The sequence below is a fragment of the Pelophylax lessonae genome (genome assembly GCF_965119305.1).
Source record: "Pelophylax lessonae genome assembly, chromosome: 10".
NCBI lineage: Eukaryota > Metazoa > Chordata > Amphibia > Anura > Ranidae > Pelophylax > Pelophylax lessonae.
Window position 1 is genome coordinate 110,302,665 of NC_138777.1, and position 26,175 is coordinate 110,328,839.

General features: G+C 44.5%; 1 protein-coding gene across 1 annotated transcript in view; it reads right to left on the reverse strand.

Annotated features, from left to right (window-relative positions):
• Positions 1-25,969, reverse strand: part of ADCY7 (adenylate cyclase 7) — a 275,475-nt gene extending 249,506 nt beyond the window's left edge. The window contains exon 1 of the mRNA XM_082270019.1: positions 25,772-25,969. Coding sequence (XP_082126145.1) covers positions 25,772-25,942 — 171 coding nt within the window. The 5' untranslated portion in view covers positions 25,943-25,969. The remainder of the gene's footprint in view (positions 1-25,771) is intronic.
• Between the last annotated feature and the right edge of the window lie 206 nt (positions 25,970-26,175).

Consider the following 26,175-nt stretch of genomic DNA (forward strand, 5'->3'; position numbering starts at 1 on the left):
TTCAATATGATAAACTCATGGGCCCAAAGATTTGATGTATTTTTGTTTTTTGCAGTTACTGATCCTATGCTTATTTTGTTTGTAAATGTGTTGGCATACTGCTGCTGCTTTTCCTGGAGAAGGTTGAGACGAGAAATAGTCCCAAATCACACTTTTACTTTTTCTCTCCTCATCCATCTCCATTTCAATTTGAAAGACACAAAAACGATAACAAAATGGCTTGCTGAAGTTGCTGCTGCTGCTGGCACTGGCACCCTGTTGTGGGTTGGTGGCTGACACCTTGCAGTGGGGGTTGCTTGCTGGCACCGTGTTGTGGGTTGGTGGCTGACGCCTAACAGTGTGGATGGTTGCTGGCACCCTGTTGTGGGTTGGTGGCTGACGCCTGGCAGTGTGGGTTGCTTGCTGGCACCCTGTTGTGGGATGGTGGCTGACGCCTGGCAGTGTGGGTGGTTGCTCTCAACCTGTTGTGGGTTGGTGGCTGAAGCCTGGCAGTGTGGGTTGCTTGCTGGCACCCTGTTGTGGGTTGGTGGCTGGCTTGGTGTCACTCTGTTCTGGGTGGCTAGCTTTCAGGAACACTGTGGTGGCACTGGCTGGCTGGCTGCCTTGGTGTCACCCTGTTCTGAGTGGCTGGCTTTCAGAAACACTGTGGTGGGTGGCTGGCTTGGTGTCACCCTGTTATGGGTGGCTGGCTTGCAGGAACAGTCTGTGGTGGGTGGCTGGCTGGCTTGGTGTTACCCTGTTCTGGGTGGCTGGCTTGCAGGAACAGTCTGTGGTGGGTGGCTGGCTTGGTGTCACCCTGTTATGGGTGGCTGGCTTGCAGGAATACTGTGGTGTGGTGAGTGGCTGGCTTAGTGTCACCCTGTTATGGGTGGCTGGCTTGCAGGAACACTTTGGTGGATGGATGGCTGGCTGGCTTGGTGTCACCCTGTTATGGGTGGCTGGCTTGCAGTAACAGTCTGTGGTGGGTGGCTGCCTTGGTGTCACCCTATTATGGGTGACTGGCTTGCAAGAACAGTCTGTGGTGGGTGGCTGGCTGGCTTGGTGTCACCCTGTTATGGGTGGCTGGCTTGCAGGAACACTGTGTTGGATGGCTGGCTGGCTTGGTGTCACCCTGTTATGGGTGGCTGGCTTGCAGGAACACTGTGGTGGGTGGCTGGCTTGGTGTCACCCTGTTATGGGTGGCTGGCTTGCAGGGACACTGTGGTGAGTGGCTGGCTTGGTGTCACCCTGTTATGGGTGGCTGGCTCACAGGAACAGTCTGTGGTGGGTGGCTGGCTGGCTTGGTGTCACCCTGTTATGGGTGGCTGGCTTGCAGGAACACTGTGGTGGCTGGCTGGCTTGGTGTCACCCTGTTGTGGGTGGCTTGCTTGCTGGAACACTGTGGTGGCTGGCTGGCTTGGTGTCACCCTGTTGTGGGTGGCTTGCTTGCTGGAACACTGTGGTGGGTGGCTGGCTTGCTGGAACACTATGGTGGGTGGCTGGCTTGGGGGTCACCCTGTTGTGTGGGTGGCTGGCTTGGTGTCACTCCCTCACCCTGGCCTGTGGTGGGTAGCTGACTTGCTGGAACACTGTGTGGTCACTGGTCATGGTGGCAGATGGCTGCTTTGCTTGCTGGAACCCTGTTGTGGAGTGGGTGGCTGGATACTGGCCTAATGGCAACCTGTTCTGTTGTGGGTCGGATGGCTGGCGGCTGGCAACCTGTGGTGGGTGGCTGAGGCCAGGGCCTGTGGGTGGATGGATGGCTAGCACCGTGAGCAGACCGGACTGCAGCTGGCTCTAACACGAGGCTGTGTGAGGCGTGGGAGGTGGTCTTAAGGTAGAGAACGTGTGCAGCGCTAGGTGAAATGGCATCACGTATGGGCCGCGCAGGCGTGGGAGGCGGTGTTAGAAGGCAGAATGTGTGCACGCAACATACGCAATGACGTCACAAAAATACCGGCAATATCGGTAAATCCATAGGCTGATACAGATATATCGGGGAAAGTGCATATCAGCCCCCGATATATCGGTGTTGCCGATAATCGGACGATCGCTAATCCAAACCTGTGTCCTGTACACATGCGACAGCTCCTCTGGCACCGCTATGTCCAAGCTGCCTGAACTGTGTCTTCTCCTGCTAGAAACCACTACTGTGCTGGTTTTCTGCCGAGTACTCATTTCAAGAGGAGGTGGCTGGTGCTTCTTTACATTGGGAAGAGTTTAGCAACAATCTGAGTTGTTGATGGAGGAATTTAATACAGATGGTATTTGGACTACACATTTATTTTTATTTTTTTTTTGCACTTTATGCATTTTTTTGCAGGCTCTGGGTGTACTAGACATGCCCAAAAAAATGTCATCATTGTACACAGGGCGTGTCTAGTGGGTCCAGTCCTACTTCTCTGCTGCCGGGATTTCCCCTGTCCCAGTACAATGCAATTGTCACGATCAGGGGTCAGTAGCTATAGCAGTGGAAGCTCACACAGGAACCCGCAGGATAGGAACACAGGCAGGTCACTCTGGCAGATGACGCAGGCTCACCTGAGGTGCGGAATCTAAGTACTAACCGGTGTTCACCAGAGCTCCTAATTGTGGAGATGGGTTTTGCTGCATGTTAGCACCAGGTCGCGGTCCTTAGGATCGTCCCATCAGGAGATGAGCAAGCCAGGGTCCAATAGCAGATATAGCAGATAGGGATCAAGCAGAAACATAGTCAAGGCCGAGGTCTGTAACAAATAGTTGCAGGTTGGGATAAGCAGAAACGAAGTGAAGGAACAAGCCGAATGCCGATAACTAATGGTAAAAAAGCATTCGGCCCCCTTGAACTGTTCGACCTTTTGCCACATTTCAGGCTTCAAACATAAAGAAATAAAACTGTAATTTTTTGTGAAGAATCAACAAGTGGGACACAATCATGAAGTGGAACGAAATTTATTGGATATTTAAAACTTTTTTAACAAATAAAAAACTGAAAAATTGGGCATGCAAAATTATTCAGCCCCCTTAAGTTAATACTTTGTAGCGCCACCTTTTGCTGCGATTACAGCTGTAAGTCGCTTGGGGTATGTCTCTATCAGTTTTGCACATCGAGAGACTGAAATGTTTGCCCATTCCTCCTTGCAAAACAGCTCGAGCTCAGTGAGGTTGGATGGAGAGCGTTTGTGAACAGCAGTTTTCAGTTCTTTCCACAGATTCTCAATTGGATTAAGGTCTGGACTTTGACTTGGCCATTCTAACACCTGGATATGTTTATTTGTGAACCATTCCATTGTAGATTTTGCTTTATGTTTTGGATCATTGTCTTGTTGGAAGACAAATCTCCGTCCTAGTCTCAGGTCTTTTGCAGACTCCATCACGTTTTCTTCCAGAATGGTCCTGTATTTGGCTCCATCCATCTTCCCATCAATTTTAACCATCTTCCCTGTCCCTGCTGAAGAAAAGCAGGCTCAAACCATGATGCTGCCACCACCATGTTTGACAGTGGGGATGGTGTGTTCAGGGTGATGAGCGATGTTGTTTTTACGCCAAACATAATGTTTTGCATTGTTGCCAAAAAGTTAGATTTTGGTTTCATCTGACCAGAGCACCTTCTTCCACGTGTTTGGTGTGTCTCCCAGGTGGCTTGTGGCAAACTTTAAACAACACTTTTTATGGATATCTTTAAGAAATGGCTTTCTTCTTGCCACTCTTCCATAAAGGCCAGATTTGCGCAGTATACGACTGATTGTTGTCCTATGGACAGAGTCTCCCACCTCAGCTGTAGATCTCTGCAGTTCATCCAGAGTGATCATGGGCCTCTTGGCTGCATCTCTGATCAGTTTTCTCCTTGTATGAGCTGAAAGTTTAGAGGGACGGCCAGGTCTTCGTAGATTTGCAGTGGTCTGATACTCCTTCCATTTCAATATTATCGCTTGCACAGTGCTCCTTGGGATGTTTAAAGCTTGGGAAATCCTTTTGTATCCAAATCCGTCTTTAAACTTCTCCACAACAGTATCTCGGACCTGCCTGGTGTTTTCCTTGTTCTTCATGATGCTCTCTGCGCTTTAAACGGACCTCTGAGACTATCACAGTGCAGGTGCATTTATACGGAGACTTGATTACACACAGGTGGATTCTATTTATCATCATTAGTCATTTAGGTCAACATTGGATCATTCAGAGATCCTCACTGAACTTCTGGAGAGAGTTTGCTGCACTGAAAGTAAAGGGGCTGAATAATTTTGCACGCCCAATTTTTCAGTTTATTTGTTAACAAAGTTTGAAATATCCAATAAATTTCGTTCCACTTCATGATTGTGTCCCACTTGTTGTTGACTCTTCACAAAAAATTACAGTTTTATATCTTTATGTTTGAAGCCTGAATGTGGCAAAAGGTCGCAAAGTTCAAGGGGGCCGCAAGGCACTGTATCAGTCAGAATACTGTAGAAAAAGTGATACAAAAATGTAACAACTGCAACCATCTCACAGAGACGTCCAGGCCGTCCATGGAGGTTAACACCTCAACGGGAGCGTCTTCTGATGAGAAGGGTTGAAGAAAATCGCCATGCAAGTTCACTGCAGTTAGCTAAAGAAGTAGAAAGCCAAACTGGGGTGATTGTTTCCCATGACACAATACAGCATACACTGCAGAGGAATGGCATGCATGGTTGTCGTCCACGAAGGAAGCCTAAAGCCCATGAACAAAAAAGCCCACTTAGAATTTGCCAGGGCCCATGCTGAAAAAAAAGAAGACTGCTGGGACTCTGTACTCTAGAGTGAAGAGACCAAGATAAATGTTTTTGGTACTGATGGCTTCAAAACTGTATGGCGTTGCAAAAGTGAGGAGTACAATGAAAAATGCATAGTGCTTACAGTGAAACATGGCGGTGGCAGCGTCCTTCTGTGGGGCTGCGTGAGTGCTGCTGGTGTCAGGGAGCTGCATTTCATTAATGGCATCATGAATTCACAAATGGACTGCTCTATATTGAAAGAGAATGTGCTACCATCACTCCATGTCCCTGGCCGTTGTGTACTTTTCCAACATGATAACGATCGAAAACACACATCTAAGGGCACTTTTGCATTTCTGATGAAGAACAGGGGGAAAGCTATTCGGTGGCCAAGTATGTCTCCTGAAGAGACAAGTTGGGCATCACTCTCCATCCAGCATCCAGACTCTAAAAGAGGTCGCTCTTGAATAATGGAAAAAGATAGATGTTGCAATATGTCGCCAACTTATTCATTCCATGCCTAGAAGCCTTGGTGCTGTCCTCACAAATCATGGAGGTCAAAATACTGGATGTAGTCGTTGTGAGGTGTATTCATTTTTGCATCAACTAATTTGAGTAAAACTGAAGATTTTGTAATCTAAGTTATAATATTATAATATTAACCTTACTTTCATGTAAAGAGCTATAACAAAACAAATGTTCTAAAAAACGTTTGGAAATTGTTCTTGTGTTTAATGAGATATGCATTAAAATCTTACTTTTCAAAAAGGGGAGGGGGGGGGACTGGAACTAATTTATGCTGAGCACTATATACTTTATTTATATTGTGATATTATACTGCTTTTGTGATGAATTTATATTTGTTGATTTTTTGTGCTTACCATATTTATCAGCGCATAACATGCACTTTTTCACCCTGAAAATCAGGTGCAAATAGTGTGTGCGTGCAGGGCCGGATTAAGAGCATCATGGGCTTGGTGCTGAGGATTTTGAAGGGCCTTAAGGGCCGTGCCTTGGCATGCACCCAGAGGAGGAAGGGTGCAGCCATGCATGCCTAATTCCACATGGGATGCTGTCTGAAGCCCATAAACACATCCATGCATCGGCAACTGTCCCTCCTTGTCCGGCCTTCGTGCTGTGTGGGGAGGTTCTGAGGGAGCTGCCTGGGGAAGCGAGCATAGAAGCCAGACTTCTGTGTTTACAAGTGACAGAAGAGCGGTAACAGTGAATATGGCCAAAATGGGGCCTATATAAAGGTAGGGGCCTGGAGCTGCAGCTCCAATAGCCCCTACGTTAATCTGGCCCTGTATGCGTGTGATCCCTGCTCTGTGTAATCTGACATGAGGCTGCATTTGGGCTCTGATCAGGCTGCAATGGCGAGGCTGCAGATGGGCACTGATCAGGCTACCATGGTGAGGCTGCAGATAGGCACTGATCAGGCTGCAATAGTGAGGCTGCAGATAGGCACTGATCAGGCTGCAATGGTAAAGGCTGCAGATGGGCACAGATCAGGCTGCAATGGTGAGGCTGCAGATAGGCACTGATAAGGCTGCAATGGCGAGGCTGCAGATGGGCAATGATCAGACTGTATTGAAGGGCAATTGTGAGGCTGTAGATAGGAACAGATCAGGCTGCAATGGTGAGGCTGCAGATGGGCACTGATCAGGTTGCAATGGTGAGGCTGCAGATGGGCACTGATCAGGCTGCAATGGCGAGGCTGCAGATGGGCACTGATCAGGCTACCATGGTGAGGCTGCAGATAGGCACTGATCAGGCTGCAATAGTGAGGCTGCAGATAGGCACTGATCAGGCTGCAATGGTAAAGGCTGCAGATGGGCACAGATCAGGCTGCAATGGTGAGGCTGCAGATAGGCACTGATAAGGCTGCAATGGTGAGGCTGCAGATGGGCAATGATCAGACTGTATTGAAGGGCAATTGTGAGGCTGTAGATAGGAACAGATCAGGCTGCAATGGTGAGGCTGCAGATGGGCACTGATCAGGTTGCAATGGTGAGGCTGCAGATGGGCACTGATCAGGCTGCAATGGTGAGGCTGCAGATGGGCACTGATCAGGCTGCAATGGTGAGGCTGCAGATGGGCACTGATCAGGTTGCAATGGTGAGGCTGCAGATGGGCACTGATCAGGCTGCAATGGTGAGGCTGCAGATGGCCACAGATCAGGCTACCATGGTAAGGCTGCAGATAGGCACTGATAAGGCTGCAATGGCGAGGCTGCAGATGGCCACAGATCAGGCTGCAATTGTGAGGCTGCAGATGGGCACTGATCAGGCTGCAATGGTGAGGCTGCAGATGGGCAATGATCAGACTGTATTGAAGGGCAATTGTGAGGCTGTAGATAGGCACAGGCTGCAATGGTAAAGCTGCAGATGGGCACTGATCAGGCTGCATTGAAGGGCAATTGTGAGGCTGTAGATAGGCACAGATCAGGCTGCAATAGTGAGGCTGCAGATGGGCACTGATCAGGTTGCAATGGTGAGGCTGCAGATGGGCACTGATCAGGCTGCAATGGTGAGGCTGCAGATGGGCACTGATCAGGCTGCAATGGTGAGGCTGCAGATGGGCACTGATCAGGCTGCAATGGTGAGGCTGCAGATAGGCACTGATCAGGCTGCAATGGTGAAGTTGCAGATGGGCACTGATAAGGCTGCATTGATGAGCACTGGTGAGGCTGCAGATGGGCACTGATAAGGCTGCATTGATGGGCACTGACCCTTATTTTGCTTCAAAGTTCTTTATTGAAAATTTTAGTTTTTTTCCTGAAACTTCCCTCTTAAAATTAAGGTGCGTGTTATACGCCAATAAATACGGTATTTAGATACAGTATATGACTAGAGATGTATAGAACTGTTCGCCGGCGAACAGTTCCCGGCGAACTTAGCATGTTCGCGTTCGCCGCTGCCGGCGAACATATGCGATGTTCGGTCCGCCCCCCATAAGACATCATTGAGGCAAACTTTGACCCTGAACTTTACAGTCAGCAGACACATTTCCAGCCAATCAGCATACCTCCCTCCCACACCCTCCCACCTCCTATAAATAAGCAAGGGCAGCATCCATCTTAGATCATTCTGAAGCAGTGTGTGTAGTGAGAGTAGGGAGAGAGCTGCTGCTGCTGCTGCTGTTAAGCTAGGGACAGTTAGTCAGTGTTCCTGGTCTTGCAGTGTTCTTGGTCCACTACTGCTGTAATATCAGCACCCCAAAAAGCCCTTCTAAGGGCTGGTATTTGTGTTTTTTTTTTTATATATATATATATATATATATATATATATATATATATATATATATATATATATACCTAGCGTCCCCAAAAGCCCTTTTAAGGGCTGGTAATTGAGTTGTTTCTTCTTATATATATATATCTATATCTATCTAGTGTCCCCAAAAGCCCTTTTAAGGGCTGGTAATTGAGGATTTTTTTTATTTATATATATATATATATATATATATATATATATATATATATATAGTGTCCCCAAAAGCCCTTTTAAGGGCTGGTAAGGTAATAGAGTTTTTTCTTTATATATATATCTATATATATCTATTGTACACTGCAGTTGCCTGCCCGCTGTGTGTGAGAGGCCACAGACCTACCACAGACTGTACTGTGTGCACACCACACTCATTTCGGGTGGCACAGGCACAGTACCTTGAATTTTAAAAAATATTTTTTTTTTCCTCTGTCATAATTGCAGTGAGTGCTGTGTCAGGTCCACAGAGTGCACTGTACCCACTGCAGTGCACTGCCCACCACTGATATATATACGGTGGCACAGCATCTTGTTGCAATAAATTGAAAAAAAAAAATATTTTTTATTATTGCAGTTGCCTGGGCTGCCAGTTACTGTCAGGTCCACAGAGTGTACTGTGCCCACTGCAGTGCCACTGTGTGCCCACCCACCACTGATATATAAGGTGGCACAGCAGCTTGCAAAGTAAAAAAAAATATATATATTTTTTAATTGCAGTTGCCTGGGTGCCAGTGACTGCTGTCAGGTCCACAGAGAGTGTACTGTGCCACTGCCCACCCCCCACTGATATATAAGGTGGCACAGCAGCTTGCAAAGTAAAATAAAATATATATTTTTTAAAATTGCAGTTGCCTGGGTGCCAGTGACTGCTGTCAGGTCCACAGAGAGTGTACTGTGCCACTGCCCACCCACCACTGATATATATGCCTGCAAGAGAAAAAGCCAGCCGCAGAGAAGCCGTATTCCTGAAAATATAAGAAAAATGCTGTTTTTTAGGGGTTCTGGACATGCTACAGAGCTGAAACTTGACAGGTACACTTTTTAGACCCCCCAGACACTGAATACAAAAAATGACATGCCTGCCTAAAAAAATGCCCGCTAAATGCCTGCAAGAAAAAAAGCCAGCCGCAGAGAAGCCGTATTCCTGAAAATATAAGAAAAATGCTGTTTTTTAGGGGTTCTGGACATGCTACAGAGCTGAAACTTGACAGGTACACTTTTTAGACCCCCCAGACACTGAATACAAAAAATGACATGCCTGCCTAAAAGAATGCCCGCTAAATGCCTGCAAGAAAAAAAGCCAGCCGCAGAGAAGCCATATTCCTGAAAATATAAGAAAAATGCTGTTTTTTAGGGGTTCTGGACATGCTACAGAGCTGAAACTTGACAGGTACACTTTTTAGACCCCCCAGACACTAAATACAAAAAATGACATGCCTGCCTAAAAAAATGCCCGCTAAATGCCTGCAAGAGAAAAAGCCAGCCGCAGAGAAGCCGTATTCCTGAAAATATAAGAAAAATGCTGTTTTTTAGGGGTTCTGGACATGCTACAGAGCTGAAACTTGACAGGTACACTTTTTAGACCCCCCCAGACACCAAATACAAAAAATGACATGCCTGCCTAAAAAAATGCCCGATAAATGCCTGCAAGAGAAAAAGCCAGCCGCAGAGAAGCCGTATTCCTGAAAATAGAATAAAAATGCTGTTTTTTAGGGGTTCTGGACATGCTACAGAGCTGAAACTTGACAGGTACACTTTTTAGACCCCCCAGACACTGAATACAAAAAATGACATGCCTGCCTAAAAAAATGCCCGATAAATGCCTGCAAGAGAAAAAGCCAGCCGCAGAGAAGCCGTATTACTGAAAATATAATAAAAATGCTGTTTTTTAGGGGTTCTGGACATGCTACAGAGCTGAAACTTGACAGGTACACTTTTTAGACCCCCCAGACACTAAATACAAAAAATGACATGCCTGCCTAAAAAAATGCCCGATAAATGCCTGCAAGAGAAAAAGCCAGCCGCAGAGAAGCCGTATTACTGAAAATATAATAAAAATGCTGTTTTTTAGGGGTTCTGGACATGCTACAGAGCTGAAACTTGACAGGTACACTTTTTAGACCCCCCAGACACTGAATACAAAAAATGACATGCCTGCCTAAAAAAATGCCCGCTAAATGCCTGCAAGAAAAAAAGCCAGCCGCAGAGAAGCCATATTCCTGAAAATATAAGAAAAATGCTGTTTTTTAGGGGTTCTGGACATGCTACAGAGCTGAAACTTGACAGGTACACTTTTTAGACCCCCCAGACACTAAATACAAAAAATTACATGCCTGCCTAAAAAAATGCCCGCTAAATGCCTGCAAGAGAAAAAGCCAGCCGCAGAGAAGCCATATTCCTGAAAATATAAGAAAAATGCTGTTTTTTAGGGGTTCTGGACATGCTACAGAGCTGAAACTTGACAGGTACACTTTTTAGACCCCCCAGACACTAAATACAAAAAATGACATGCCTGCCTAAAAAAATGCCCGATAAATGCCTGCAAGAGAAAAAGCCAGCCGCAGAGAAGCCATATTCCTGAAAATATAAGAAAATGCTGTTTTTTAGGGGTTCTGGACATGCTAAAGAGCTGAAACTTCACAGGTACACTTTTTAGACCCCCCAGATGCTAAATCCAAAGAAATTTTTTATTTTTATTTTTTTTTAATTTTTCCAATAATTGGCTCTCTATCAAAAAATTATAATTTTTAAGAACTTTTTTTTGCGTGATCCCTCTCCGGCATGCCACAGTCCAGGTGTTAGTCCCCTTGAAACAACTTTTCCATCCCTATTGTGGCCAGAAAGAGTCCCTGTGTGTTTTAAAATTCGCCTGCCTATTGAAGTCTATGGCGGTTCGCCCGGTTCGCCGGTTCGCGAACATTTGCCGATGTTCGCGTTCGCCGTTCGCGAACGGCGAATTTTAGGTTCGCGACATCACTATATATGACTAATTGTTGCACTTTGTGATTAATTGTTGCACTCCGATTGTATGACACTGCAGGTGATTATCTTTACTGTCACATTTTGTGCTATTTGGGGTCTCCTTTACTCTTAACTCAACTAGAATTGAGTTTTGCAATATTTGTAAAAATTACCTAGCACACATTTTTTTCCGAACCGTACATCAAAAACTACAAATTCATATAAGCACTTGCGCTATGTAAATAAATAATAATGTCTAAAGATGATAAAATGTGCAACTGCTGATCACCAAGTGCAAAGTGCTCAATTGCTCCAAACTCCAAAAAACAAAGTGCTGAAGTGCTTCATGTAAACATGCCGTGAGGTGTGCCACACTCCCCTCTTGTATCCCCACTGACCAGAAATAATGGACCCACAGCTTTACAGTCTGTGGGTCAACCAAACTTGTTTCTGGTGAGATGGAATCCAGCTCGCTTAGCAATTAAATCGGGTCCCACCAATTGTTGGGGGTTTTAGTGACCTTCAACCTCAATGAGATAAATGGTACCCATAGTGAAGTACAGTAAAAAAAACATTTATTGCGCAGAATAAAAAAATCACTTACAAGATTTGCAGATAACACAGGCATAAAACAATGCTCGAGGGTTTCCGGGTTCGACGCTGATGGCGTGCGTTCCACAGAGGACAGGTATCGTTGGTTGGACGAAAACCGGAAATGTGTCAACGCCTTTCGCCCACCCCCCAGGGTGTCATCAAGGACATGGGTGTCGCATGGGTTGACACATTTCATTGATGACGCCCTGGGGAGGGGCGAAATGCATTGACGCATTTCTGGTTTTCGTCAAACCAACGACACCACTTCCTGTCCTCCGTGGAATGCACGCAAGCGCTGTAATATTTTGATTATACATTAAAAACGTATTCCTGAGATGAAAATGTTAGCCTACCACACTACTTTGAGGGTCATTCTGCCTATCCCAAGAGGATGAGTTTTACGCACACACCACAAACCAAGAAAAGTCGCACAAAACAGGCAAGAACTGCCTGAAAAAGGAAATTATCAATCAATACAAAAATGTATAAAAAAAAATTCAGACTAAAAACTTTACTCTGTAATTACTAGCATATGTATATTATATGGGTCATTCGGTTTACTCATTTACTTGTACTCAATAAGCCATACAATTTTTAAGCCATATTAGTCAGTAAAATGAGGGATGACTCAATAAACCAAAGATAATTAAGTGCCAGCTCATGGCTGTCAATATTAGGAAGCTAGCATCATTTTTGAACTCTAAACTATACTTGTGATTCACTGGATTAATTTCATAAGTCTGTTGTAATCACAATGCTATTGCACATCTTCTCTCTGACCAATGCTGACCTAAGACACGAGGCAGCTGACTCCATGTTAGCAGCTACTGAAAGACAGGGCCTTAACAAATATCAATGATCCATGGAGAAGGTTCCTCTCTGCTGTAGAGCTGCCAATGCATGTTCAGGTACAGAAACAAAAAAGGGGAAGACGCAAACACCTGGTGCATTACCCGAGTAAAAAGGTGTTTTAAAGTGGTTGTAAATGCAGAAGGTTTTTTTTATCTTAATGCAAACCTTCTGTGTGTGGCAGCTCCCCCAGCCACCCCGAATACTTACCTGAGCCCATCTCTATCCAGCGATGTTGCAGGAGAGACTCTCTCTCCTCATTGACTGAGACAGCAGCGGAGCGCAATTGGCTCCCGCTGCTGTCAAAGTCAGTTAGCCAATGAGGAGAGAGAGGGGTGGGGCCTAGCCACGGCTTTGTGTCTGAATGGACACACGGAGCTGCAGCTTGGCTCGGGTGGCCCCATAGCAAGCTGCTTGCTGTGGGGGCACTTAGCAGGAGGGAGGGGCCAGAAGCGCCAGAGAGGGACCCGAGAAGAAGAGGATCTGGGCACAGAGCAGGTAAGTATGATATGTTTTTTAATTTTAAACACAAAAAAATAGACTTTAGTATCACTTTAACCACATTAAGACCGCCCGCCGCAGATTTACTGTGGCGGGCAGCCTCTCCTGCACGAACCGATGTAGCCCTACGTCGGTGGCGCACATAGTGCTGGGGGGGCAAGCGTGGTGCTGGGGGGCGAGCGTGCGCAGCCACCGGCGCGCTCCCGCCACCACTAGGCAGCGGGGATGGCGATGCACGGGACCAGCGGCACCGTTTGCCACCGGCCATCCACGATCGCTCCCCGCTGAGAGAGAACAATGGTCAGCTGTTATAAACACAGCTGACCATTCTTCTCTCTGAAATGATCACAGAGCGCCTGTGATCCTGCTATAACCCCTATACAGTTAGTAAACCCTAGGCTCACACTTAACCCTTTGATCACCCCTAGGTTAACCCCTTCCCTGCCAATGTCATTATTACAGTAACAGTGCATATTTTTAGCACTGATTACTGTAATAATGTCACTGGCCCCCCCAAAAGTGTCAAAAATGTCAGTTAGGGGTCCAATCTGTCCGCTGCAATGTCGCAGTCCTGCTAAAAATCGTAGATCGCCGCCATAACTATTAAAAATATAAAAATAAATAAAAATGACATAAATCTTTCCCCTAGTTCGTAGATGCGATATCTTTTGCGCAAACCAATCAAAATACGCTTATTGCAATTTTTTATTTTTTTTACCAAAAATATGTAGCAGAATACAGATTGTCCTAAAAGGATGAAAACTTTTTTTTTATTGGGAATGAATATAGCAGAATGTGAAAAATATTGGGTTTTTTTTTCAGAAATGTTGCTCTTTTTTTGTTAATAGCGCAAAAAATAAATATCACACAAGTGATCAAATACCACCAAAAGAAAGGGAAAAAAAGGACAACAATTTTATTATGGTACAGCGTTGCACGACCGCGCAATTTTCCATTAAAGTAACAGTGCCGAATTGCAAAAAATGCCCTGGACATTAAGGGAGCAAATCCTTCCAGTCCAGAAGTGGTTAATAAGAAGCAATAAAACCAATAAAATGCATACTTACAAAGTTACAGAGGTAAACAGCATGTAAATGAGGTGCAAAGTGCAAATGCTTCAACAACCTCGCTGTGTGTGGGCACAGCTCTGAGAAAGGGGGTGCGCCCCAAAAACGCGTCAGCGTGCTTGTAATGTGAGGTTGTTAAAGCATTTGCACTTCGCACCCCATGGCTTCTTCCCATTTACATGCTGTTTACCTCTGTACCTTTGAGACTATTATTTTACAGGTCATGTGTCCACAGATAGCAGCCATCTTGGCCATGACGTATCCATTTAGGGTGTGCCCCTATCCTCAATTGACTAATTCATTTGGAAGGATTGGGAAACAGGGATTTCGGGCACAAGAGTTTTTTTAAAAAAATTATTATTTTATTCAACAAAAATATTTTAAAATCATGGAAAAATACAGGCAAATAATTGTGTGTTGAGGACACAGTGAGACCAATAGATGGTCTATACTGTACAATATCTCAGTACATAAAACTTATAGCAGTGATTTACATACAATTCAAAGTACAAGATCATTAGTAATCATATCATTTAGTATCCAGCCCACCTCCCTCCATAATAGTAGGAGAGTGACCTGGGTTACGTATACGCAGACAGTTGCCTCATAGAGTCCACATAGAGTTCATACATGACGTGCTTGAAACAGGCATAGGAAATAAATATAGAGGTAGATAGATAAGGTACCGCCCAACATAGTAGAGCCCTATATAGTAAAAGAATCCCAAACATAAACAAACAAACACCAGCTGTTTGTTTATGTTTGGGATTCTTTTACTATATAGGGCTCTACTATGTTGGGCGGTACCTTATCTATCTACCTCTATATTTATTTCCTATGCCTGTTTCAAGCACGTCATGTATGAACTCTATGTGGACTCTATGAGGCAACTGTCTGCGTATACGTAACCCAGGTCACTCTCCTACTATTATGGAGGGAGGTGGGCTGGATACTAAATTGACTGCACACATATATTCATATATGTATATAAAAATAAATCAATACACATGATATGCATTCTACTCTATGGGTGACCCATTGGTGCATGGGTGAACTCTATATGTCGGTGTACATCCGGCTAGAAACGTATGACAATTGCCTATCCTTACTGTCCTGAGTAATTATGTGTCTATTCTTTAGCCCCTTTTGAGGCAGATAATCTATGGGCTCTATGGGTACTTATATACTCTCATAACATGCATGAGGCACACTTATTCTATCACTTTGGAATACTTGACCTTATGGGTTCAGCACTCTCACGGGCTCCCTCTTAAAGCGATATCATAGAATATAAATGCAAACTATTCTGAGAAACATTGTTTTCTTGCTCTTACCCATTCAGATAATAGACATGGAGTGATCACCCTCACTACTATGTCATTATACAAGTGCCTATGTTTGAGCTTCCCAAAACGCACAGTCCTCCTCGTTAAAGAATTCCTCATGAAAACTGAGATATGTGCCTGATTACTATATGTACAGGTATGTATATTTTTCTTCCGTATACCAGATATACAAACATGATATACATGCTGACACTATAATTACAGCATGGATCCCCACATATACTCGCTATTGGCAGCCTCCATTGTTTCCCCTAAACCCCTCTGGTTTCTGAATGCAATCTAAGACTCAATGTTATATTGTGTTGATATAGTAAAAGTATAAGGACTCACTCGAGATGTGTAATGTGATTGTATGCAACAAAAGGGAAAAAAATGATATGTAATTGTAACTACAATATATTGGAAACGATGTAACACATATATGTAATTTATCTAAACACTGTTATTTTTCACACAGACAAAAGAAGTGATATGCTCCAGACGAAGCTTTTTGCCTAAGAAAGCGAAACATGTTGAGCAAAGGTCATATATTACATGGTGAATGTTAATCTATACTCTCAGTTGACCCCGCTGACCGGCACCTTACTGCTTGGGTGTCCGCCGGCGGTTCTCTTCTGATACTGAGTAAACGGTTTCAAGAATTATATGATTACTAATGATCTTGTACTTTGAATTGTATGTAAATCACTGCTATAAGTTTTATGTACTGAGATATTGTACAGTATAGACCATCTATTGGTCTCACTGTGTCCTCAACACACAATTATTTGCCTGTATTTTTCCATGATTTTAAAATATTTTTGTTGAATAAAATAATAATTTTTTTAAAAAAACTCTTGTGCCCGAAATCCCTGTTTCCCAATCCTTCCAAATACCTTTGAGACTATGCATTTTATTAGTTTATAAACAAACCCTGTATGTGTAGATAAGATAGATCCACATAAATACTCAATAGTGCAATACACCATTAATATGAAGAAACATTCAATAAAAATAAGTGGTCATTTTTTTTACCTATTTTTGACAGGTGCCCGCTCTCACTTCCGCTCGGATCGCCTAGGTGATCAGAGTGAAGTTCTCCTTCTCCCTGCCTGCAGGCTTCTGGGAGATGTTACAGGTCCCAGAAGACTTTTGGACCAATTTGCAGGCACAGTGCCACTCACACATGCGCAGTGGGCACCTGGCTTTAAAGCCGCAAGCTGTGCCCACAGTTGAAATTCTGGCGCCGTGAAAAGGAGAGGGAGAAAAATGACGGTTTGTGTGACCACTTCCCTGGATCCTGGGACAGGTAAGAGCGTGTGACTTTTCCTAAGAATGTTCGTTTGAAATTCTTTCTATCTTAAGAAGAAGATTAAAGTAACACTAAAGCCAGCCATAGCAAAGAAACAAGGAGACAGCAGCGCTAACTGAGTGTAGTAAGTTGTGTACAAATATGTTGTTTAATAAAAAGAATGGCAACTCACAAACAAAGGAAATAAGTAGGCATATCACTAATTAAAGTGGTAGTATACTCAATGTTTTTACTTTTTCCTACAGGTAAGCCTACAATAAGGCTTACCTGTAGGTACAATTAATATCTCCTAAACCTGCACAGTTTAGGAGATATTCGCCCTGCATGCAGCCGCTGACACTAGCGGCGCATGCGCTCTGAAGGTCCGGCGGACCTTCAGAGTTCCTTGCCGGAAAGTGACTCCTGCAAGTCACTTTCGCGGCTCCGGCTCCGGCCACTCACAGCGCCGGAGCTGCCGAACCCGAAAGAGATGCCAAGCGAGCATGAAAGCTCCCACAGCGGTGTCTGGGCGTCCATGTCGAGGCTTCGTTTTAAGGTAAGTATTTCATAATGAGCTAGTATGTTTCATGTGAGAACACTGAAGAAATTACACTTTGCTACAATGTAAAGTAGTTAGTATACAGCTTGTATAACAGTGTTAATTTGCTGTCCTCTCAAAATAACTGAACACACAGCCATTAATGTCTGAACTGCTGGCAGCAAAAGTGAGTACACCTCTAAGTGAAAATGTCCAAATTGGGCCCAATTAGACATTTTCCCTCCCCGGTGCCATGTGATTTGTTAGGTCTCAGGTGTGAATGGGGAGCAGGTGTGTTATATTTGGTGTTATCGCTCTCACTCATACTGGTCACTGGAAGTTCAACATGGCGCCTCATGGCAATGAAATCTCTGAGGATCTGAAAAAAAGAATTGTTGCTCTACAGATGGCCTAGGCTATATAAAGATTGCCAAGACCCTGAAACTGAGCTGCAGCACGGTAGCCAAGACCACACAGTGGTTTAACAGGACAGGTTCCACTCAGAACAGGCCTCGCCATGGTCAGCCAAAGAAGTTGAGTGCATGTGCTTAGCGTCATATCCAGAAATTGTCTTTCGGAAATAGACATATGAGTGCTGCCAGCATTGCTGCAGTGGTTGAAGGGGTGGGGGGGGTCAGCCTGTCAGTGATCAAACCATACGCCGCACACTGCATCAAATTGGCCTGCATGGCTGTCATCCCAGAAAGAAGCCTCTTATAAAAATGATGCACAAGAAAGCCCACAAACAGCATGAAGATAATCAGACTAAGGACATGGATTACTGGAACCATGTCCTGTGGTCTGATGAGACCAAGCTAAACCTTTTTGGTTCAGATGGTGTCAAGCGTGTGTCTTGGCAACCAGGTGAGGAGTACAAAGACAAATGTGTCTTGCCTACAGTCAAGCATGGTGGTGGGAGGTGTCATGGCCTGGGGCTACATGAGTGCTGCCGGAACTGGGGAGCTCCAGTTCATTGATGGAACCATTAATGCCAATATGTACTGTGACATACTGAAGCGGAGCAGGATTCCCCCCCCCCCCTCCTCCCCCTCCCTTTAGAGACTGGGCAGCAGGGCAGTATTCCAACATAATGACCCCAAACACACCTCCAAGACAACCACTGCCTTGCTAAAGAAGCTTAGAGTAAAGGTGATGGACTGGCCAAGCATGTCTCCAGACCTAAACCCTATTGAGCCTCTGTGGGGCATCCTAAAACGGAAGGTGGAGGAGCGCAAGGTCTCTATCATCCACCAACCCTGTGATGTCTTCACGGAGGAGTGGAAGAGGACTCCAGTGGCAACCTGTGAAGCTCTGGTGAACTTCATACCCAAAAGGGTTAAGGCAGTGTTGGAAAATAATGGTGGCCACACAAAATATTGACACTTCAGCCCAATTTGGACATTTTCATTAAGGGATGTACTCACTTTTGTTGTCACTGGTTTAGACATTAATGGCTGTGTGTTGAGTTATTTTGAGGAGACAGCAAATTTACACTGTTATACAAGCTGTACACTCACTACTTTACATTGTAGCAAAGTGTCATTTCTTCAGTGTTGTCACATGAAAAAATATAATAAAATATTTACAAAAATGTAAAGGGGTGTACTCACTTTTGTGAGATACTGTATATACAGTATTATTATTAGTACAGTCTCTGGACATCTCTTAAAACTAGACTAAATCCTCGACTGCTACGAGTTTCCTGATCCCAAACACCTTCATACAATAAAAAGGGATTTGAAGATTGAATCTAAGTACCACTACGAAGAGCTACTAGAGCGGACAGAGACAACAGTGGGAGGGAACAGGAAGGAAGACATTACCCTCCCTATAACAAAAATACAAAAAATTAAATCCACATTTCCTTTTTTTTTTAATTCTTAAATGAGGTTTATTTTTTTTAGGAAGTTGCCAGAAAAGTGTGTTCTTACATTAAAATCCACAATATCATGTAAACCTGGAGACATTTACTTTCACATCCTTCCCAGTCTGTTAGGACAGCAAAGCCATACTACCATGACTTAAAGTGGAACTTCACTCTCCCAATCAACATTGATTATTTGTCATCCTCATGCTGCTAATATTGGTAAATAGATAGAAAATTATATCATATTTACTTGTGTTAAACTTTTTTTTTTTTTTTACATTTCTTTAGTTACTTCCTAGTTTCCTGCCTAGGCAAATGATTTTATACATTCCAGGAGTCTTCAACAGAGGAGGAGGGGTTTTATCAGCTAAGTACAATTTCCTGCAACTTAAAGTATAGGTTTACCCTTTATAACATGTTACACCTGTATATAGAGTGTAACATGTTACTATGCTTCAGTAACCAATCCATCATTGTAAAAGCGGGCAGGGGGATCCTTGCCCCAAACCCACTGTCACACTCTGAAAACAGAGCAGCCCTGTGGGACTACACCCACAGAGCTATGTCTTTCATTCAGCTTCCTGTGAATGAATGCCTACAAGTACCATGTGCTATTGCGGCTGACAGCTTGTCATTCTCAATGAGCTGTAAGGGCACTGATGAGCACTCTCATAGTCCATTGATCTTCCTGCTCCAAGGTAACTCCCTGCCCATATGAGGTATGAGCAGATGGCTATGCTGAGAGTCTGCAGGAGCCTGAGATTGCACCCATGATCTGCTGATCATGGGTGCACTGCTCTGCAGGCTCCCTAGAAAATAAATATTAAGAGGTTGTAAAGGCAGAAGGTTTTTTATCCTAATGCATTCTATGCATTAAGATAAACCTGTGTGCAGCAGCCCCCCTAACACTTACCTGAGGTCCATCTAGATCCAGCATAGTTGCATGAGAGACTCGGGTGTCCAGGACTCCCCTCCTCATTGGCTTCCATTGCTGTCAATCAAAGTCAGTGAGCCAATGAGGAGAGAAAGGGGGTGTGGCCGGGTCACGGCTCCATGTCTGAATGGACACTCAACAGGAGGGAGAGGCCAGGAGCGCCAGCAAGGGACCCGAGAAGAGGAGGATCTAGATTGCTCTTGGCAAAACCATTACACAGAGAAGGTAAGTATAACATGTTTGTTATTTTTAATGAAAAAAAAAAAAAAAAGGACTTTAGTACCACTTAAAAAGTAAACTATGGCCAAAAACTGTATGGCACTTACGGTTTTCTCTTAGGGCGCTTTCACACTGGAACCCGCTGCCCTTGCTAGATGTGCTGATTGTTAATGGCACCCCAAACACATCTAGCAGATGAGGTGTAATTGCGGCCACCAAAGTGCATGGTACCACAGTCGCACCTGATTCACTCCCAAACCTGTAGCACCTAGTCCTGCCTACTGCCTTCTGGATTGATAGCGCTGCCTCTGTTGCTGACCCAACCCTTTCCCTGTGAGCTGCAGTGTGCAAGACACAAACAAAGATGGATTTGGCTCAGTCAGGGAAGGTAAAGGAAGTTTTGTTTACTTCATGAGGCTTGTGCATCACATAGTTACTGGGAAGGCTGGACATAACACTAAGAAAATTTTGCAATGAGGATGCCCCCCCCCCCCCCCATCCAACATCCTTTGACAGAAAAATCAGCGGAGCTAGATGCAAAATTTTTGGCCAAGCAGCAGAGGCTGCATCCAAACAGCGGGGGGTGGTAATAATAGGCAGATGGGTCATAGTTTTACTGCACCTTAACTGCCCCCCCCCTTAACCCAACACAGCAGTTTGTTGCCATGAAGCAAAGCAAAAATGATTTCCCCCAATGCATTTGGTGGGCAGTACCACCACCAAATGCGACCCATTCAAGTAAATGGGGCCATGCCACAACCTCCCTGCAACCAGTGCTGCAGCTTTAAAGGAGTTAAAACAGGTGGTGAGGAAGTGACATCCAGTCTCCCAGCCACCTGTCAGATGTCCTCTAAAAAAACTATCGCTGCCGCAAGTGTAAACAAGTTTTTAAGTGTTGACTTTTTTTAACCACTTGATCTCTGGAAGATTTACCCCCCCCCCCCTCCTTTATGACCAGGCCGTTTTTTTGCGATATGGCACTGCTTTAATTTAGCTGACAATTGTGCAGTCATGCGATGCTGTACCCAAATAAAAATTGTCCTTTTTCCCCCCACAAATAGAGCTTTCTTTTGGTGGTATTTGATCATCTCTGCAGTTTTTATTTTTTGCGCTACTATTGCGCATTACTGCAATATCGCCAAGGACAATTTAGACACTGACACTTTTTGGGGACCAGTGACATTATTACAGTGATCAGTGCTAAAAAAAATATGCACTGTACTAATGCACTGTACTAATGACACTGACTGGGAGGGGGTTAACATCAGGGGCAATCAAAGGGTTAAATTTGTTCCTAGCCAGTGCTTGTGTACTGTGGGGGAGGTGCTTTTACTAAGGGAAAGCATAGATTTGTGTCCCTGCTTTGCAGGATCACAGGATCAATGCCTTTTCTTCTGACAGAAAGGCAATCTGCTTTGTTTACATAGGCAGATGGCCGTTCTACCTGTGGACTGAACAATGGGCGGGTGCCAGCGGACATTGAGTCAGCGGTACCCGCTGCTGGGCTCCCGCTGTGTGTGATCACAAGCTCGCCCTACCGGGAAGAGCCGGATCACGTGTGTGTGCGTGTGTATATATATATATATAATATTTCAGTGCACAGGTGCACCCTGTAGCAGTAAAACGGCTATGGGGTGGACCTGAAGTTACCTTCAACTGTTTTCCAACTTAGAAGTCAGATTCAATATAAAATTCCATTTGCTAGCAGCCACTGGCACACCTGTGACCCACCAGAAGAAATGAGTGGGTGTCCACCTTTAGGAACTGTATGAAAAACGTGAATTTAGACATTGTAGCAGGCTAATTCTTAGTAAGGAAAATGGGTCCGGTTTAAGGAAAATGTTTTTTAGATCACAAAAGTTGTCACATTTTTAGTAGCAGAAAACTGACCCTACCTGCAATCACAAAAGACTACAAGAAATGACTCTTATGTTTCCTATTGCATGATGTTACAAAAGATTGTCACATACTCATCATACATTAACAAAGACCATTGTTCTCCCATTTGCAAAACTCTGCCTGGCTGCATAAAGTGACCCTGGCACTACAGGGTCACTTTTACCAAATGGGTAACCTGTAACCAAATGGGTAACCTGTAAAAAAAAAAAAGTTTAAATATACTTACTTTTCTGGTAGGTAGACTATTGAAAAAGCCACGGCTTCTCCCCTCCCCAGTGGGTGGCTCATGTATTTTATACATTTGTTGATGTTGTCTAGCCGGTGGGGGGGGAGCAAGAAAGGCTCATCTGAAGCTTGAATACTTACGGCAGCTAAGGTCAGAACTGCGATACCTTTTCAAAATACAAGCAGCTGCAAAAAGGTAGGTAGATTCATTCTTTTTACAGGTGGGCCACTGGGTAAAATTGACCCTGTGGTAACACATTTTCTAAATTGACAATGGCAACCTGAAACGAAGCCATTAGCACACTCCCTCCTGCTCTGCACAGTCACTCATTTATTCAGAGAGAACTAACATCTCATAATGACGAGCAGCATTTTTTATTATAGTATGGTTGGCATGATAAAAATATCTTAATTTTGAGTGGTTTGAATTGTAAACTAAGTGATCAACTACAACTGAGCAGTAAAGCCTCATACACACGCACCGATTGTTGGCCGACCGATCGGCCGACTTTTGTCCAGTGTTGTTGTGTTGGTTGAAATGTGCTCTAGACTGCACACAAATTTTTTCGGCCAACAACAACCAACTTCAGAAGTGATGTTACATGATGGTTTACTTTCCGTGTGTTTTTTCTTCTCTGAGCATGCCCAGTCTTGCTCATCTGATTTTTGTCGGCCGAAATCTGTACTGACTGACGAACAACCAGCCATTCTGTTGACGGCCAACAAAAATTTTATAGCATGCACACCAGATTTTGTTCGGCCGAAATGTCGCAGTCGGTTGTCGGAAGCATCATACTTAACGAGCCGACAATCGGACGATCGGACGTTGGCCGAAAATTTACGGCCAACAATCGGTGCGTCTGTACGAGGCTTTAGAATCTGTTCAGCCCTGTGCAAGATTAGCTATTAGTTCCTGTCTCAGTCTCAGCATTGCTACAGATTTTAGCAGTGACCAGTGGAACGCTGCCTACCTCCGTGGACACTGTCCATCAGTTACTATCCACCCCTATGTCACCTCACCCCCGGCTAAAAAAGACTGACTGGTGCCCACAACTACTCACAAAAAAGCCCCCTCATTCTCATCAACAAACTGAACATTTCTCATCTTACTTAAAAGCTGGTGCTGGGAGGAAAGCCAAAGACCCTATGCTATCACATGCAGCTGTTGGGTGCAGTTTCTGACTCAGAGACTTGATCTTCAATTGTGTGATAAGCAAGCTTTGGGGGTTGGCAGGGAAGGAATGCGAATGGTAGCTGGTAAGCAATGGTGCAACCAAATCCTTTTTTTAAAGTGAGGCTGCAGGAGCATTGTAGAGGACCCCACCCCCCGCCAACAAACAGGTTGTTCCCTTTACTTATTTATCTATGTAGCAGCACTCCATTAGTCCTTACTGATTCTTTAGGTCATTAAAAGCGCACAAAAAATACATTTTTCCTTTAGATTTGCCAAATCCATAAAATGTGAGGTCAAACCTTAACACTTTTGTAAGAGGAAGTTTGCTGTTCATAGGCAAAGACATGCTCCTGTGAAATTCCGCAGAGACTTGGCTAATGCGCATGCGTGAATGCGCGAACGCAAGCTCGCAACGTGTGACAGATACTGGCGCCAAATGGGCTATTTAAACCCAGCCTTGGCTCAGCTCCAGTGCTGCTTTGTCTTCAGCCTTTGTTGACCTGTACCTGCAACCTGTATCCTGTTTACCAGTTCCAGACCCGGCTTGTCCTGACCATCCTCTGCTCTCCACCTGTACCGACTCCGGCTTGTCCTTTGACCTCCGCTCCAGTCTGCTCCTTCTGGCTCCTGCATTACCGGTTGGGCTTCTGACCCAGTTTGTCTCACTACGCTCCTGTCTTCTCCGGATCCGATCACCTGCCCAGGGAAGGTTCTGTCAGCCTACCCTGCTATCCTGACTCCTGCCTCCAGCACCTGCTGCCGGCACACCTGCTTATCCACTGGATCTACCTGGCTATCCCTGTCCGTGGACACCAGCCTGCTTCCAGCATACATCAGGCACTCGTGCTACTCTATACTCCGGCGCCTCCTGTCTGCACTATCAGGGGCCCTGAGTCAGAGGCGTAAGAGAGGCCTTCCTCACTGTTTCAGGCTTACCTTCAGGTACGTGATAACTTTCCAATTGTATGCAATCAGGCAGGCCCTTGCACTACATGGTTTAGGGTAAATCTAAAGGAAATTGAACAAGAAAATTGTATCGCGTGTAACCAGCTTAAGGGTGGATTTCTAACCACCACTGCAAGGAAGTCCATGCTTCCCACTGACCACCAATGTAAGTTGCATTTTTTCCATTGACAATGATGAATGGTTTTTGCCAGGTGTTCCCCCAAGGCCTGAAAACTATTTCAAAGGTTCTTCTAGGGTAAGAAGGTCCAAGAAAGGCTGCTTTACTATTCGGTCATTTTGTTCACTTCATTACCGATCCAGCTCTACCATTACAAAAACTGACAAGCATAAAGCTCAAGAAAGTCAGAATCCAATTTGCATAGTCTAAGTCAGTGACATAGAATGTACTAAAGCCATTGGAGCAACATGTCAGCCCACAAACTAGTATATTAAAAAGGAATGGTCAGAAATGAGTCTCCATACTTCATGACTTCAGGCTTCCAATTAGCTGGATCAGTAAGCAAGTAAATTACTAAAGCCACAGTTTAGCAAACCAGTCAGGAAGTATGAATTTACAAAAGAACTTCAGTAATAGAGGCCCTATATTTTTCCTGGGGCTCGTTTACACCAGCAAGCCACGCTAATCACATGGCTGCTGGTGTGGGCTGGGAGACACCAAGCCAATATTTTTTTTTTCACAGAACTTTATTGAAATGTCACAAGTGGCATTTCAATGCAGTCCTTTTTACCACAGTGGCGTTGTGATGCAGTGGTTAGCCTTCCAACCCACTACACCGGAAAAAAAGCACTACGTGCAATACTTTTTCAGCAAACCTCACAGGCAACACTGTGGTGTGAGCAATCGTCATTGGAAAGAAGGCATTTTGCCTTGTCCTTGTATTGGGGCTGCACTGGAATTGGCTGCCAGCGTAGCCCCAACACATCCGGTGTGAACAAGTCCTAAAGATATGTACATAAGAATTCAAAAGTTAACTAAAATTTACATTTTCTTTAAAGGAAACCTGTTAGACACACGTCTAAGTAACCGTTGCTGGCCTCTCTTTAGGAAATCTTAGCTGCTTGGTTCTCATTCGGACCCGAAGGCTTCAATACTTTCTAATATACAGACCTAGAACAAGTTGGAAAATCGAACTTTGGTGGCTGGATTCTTAATATAATGTCAATTAAGTGAAAGGATGAGATTTAGCAGTCAGGACACTAGAGTTTTCAAAAAAAGGTGCTACCGCCATACTTTATTAGCCGCAGGTTTAACCCTAAAATTCAAAGGAAAAATTATATACGACTCACGTTAGAGATGGATTTAGTATTGAAACATGATATTTGAGCTGTGGCAACGTAAGAGTTACAAGCAGAATAATCGGATGACAGAAATGAAAGCGAGAATAAAACAAAAATAATACTCACTCCACTGATTGTGAAGAACAGAACAACTAGAGTCACACAGGCAGCCACAACCACAAAGAGCAAGATGAGCAGCAGTGGATAGTGCTGGTTGATGCATTGATACTTTTCGTAAAGCGATGTAATAATCCAATCCTCTTTGTCCTTTATTAGATATTTCCCTTTGGATGGCATTTTAATCCAATCTGGCTTCTTGTTTTTCTTCCCTAGGGTTTACAGTGCACAAGAAAGACCGAAGCTTGTCGTCTCCCTGAGCTGTTGTGGTGTGTTAGTCTGATTCACATCGCAAGCCTGCGTCCACCGTGAGAAGTCTGCAGCTGGAGTAAGGTAAGAGAACCAGCTCCCTCCTCCCAAAAACATGTGCAGCTTATCGAGGCTTGTGAGCAAGCATAGCTGTGCCTGAGTGA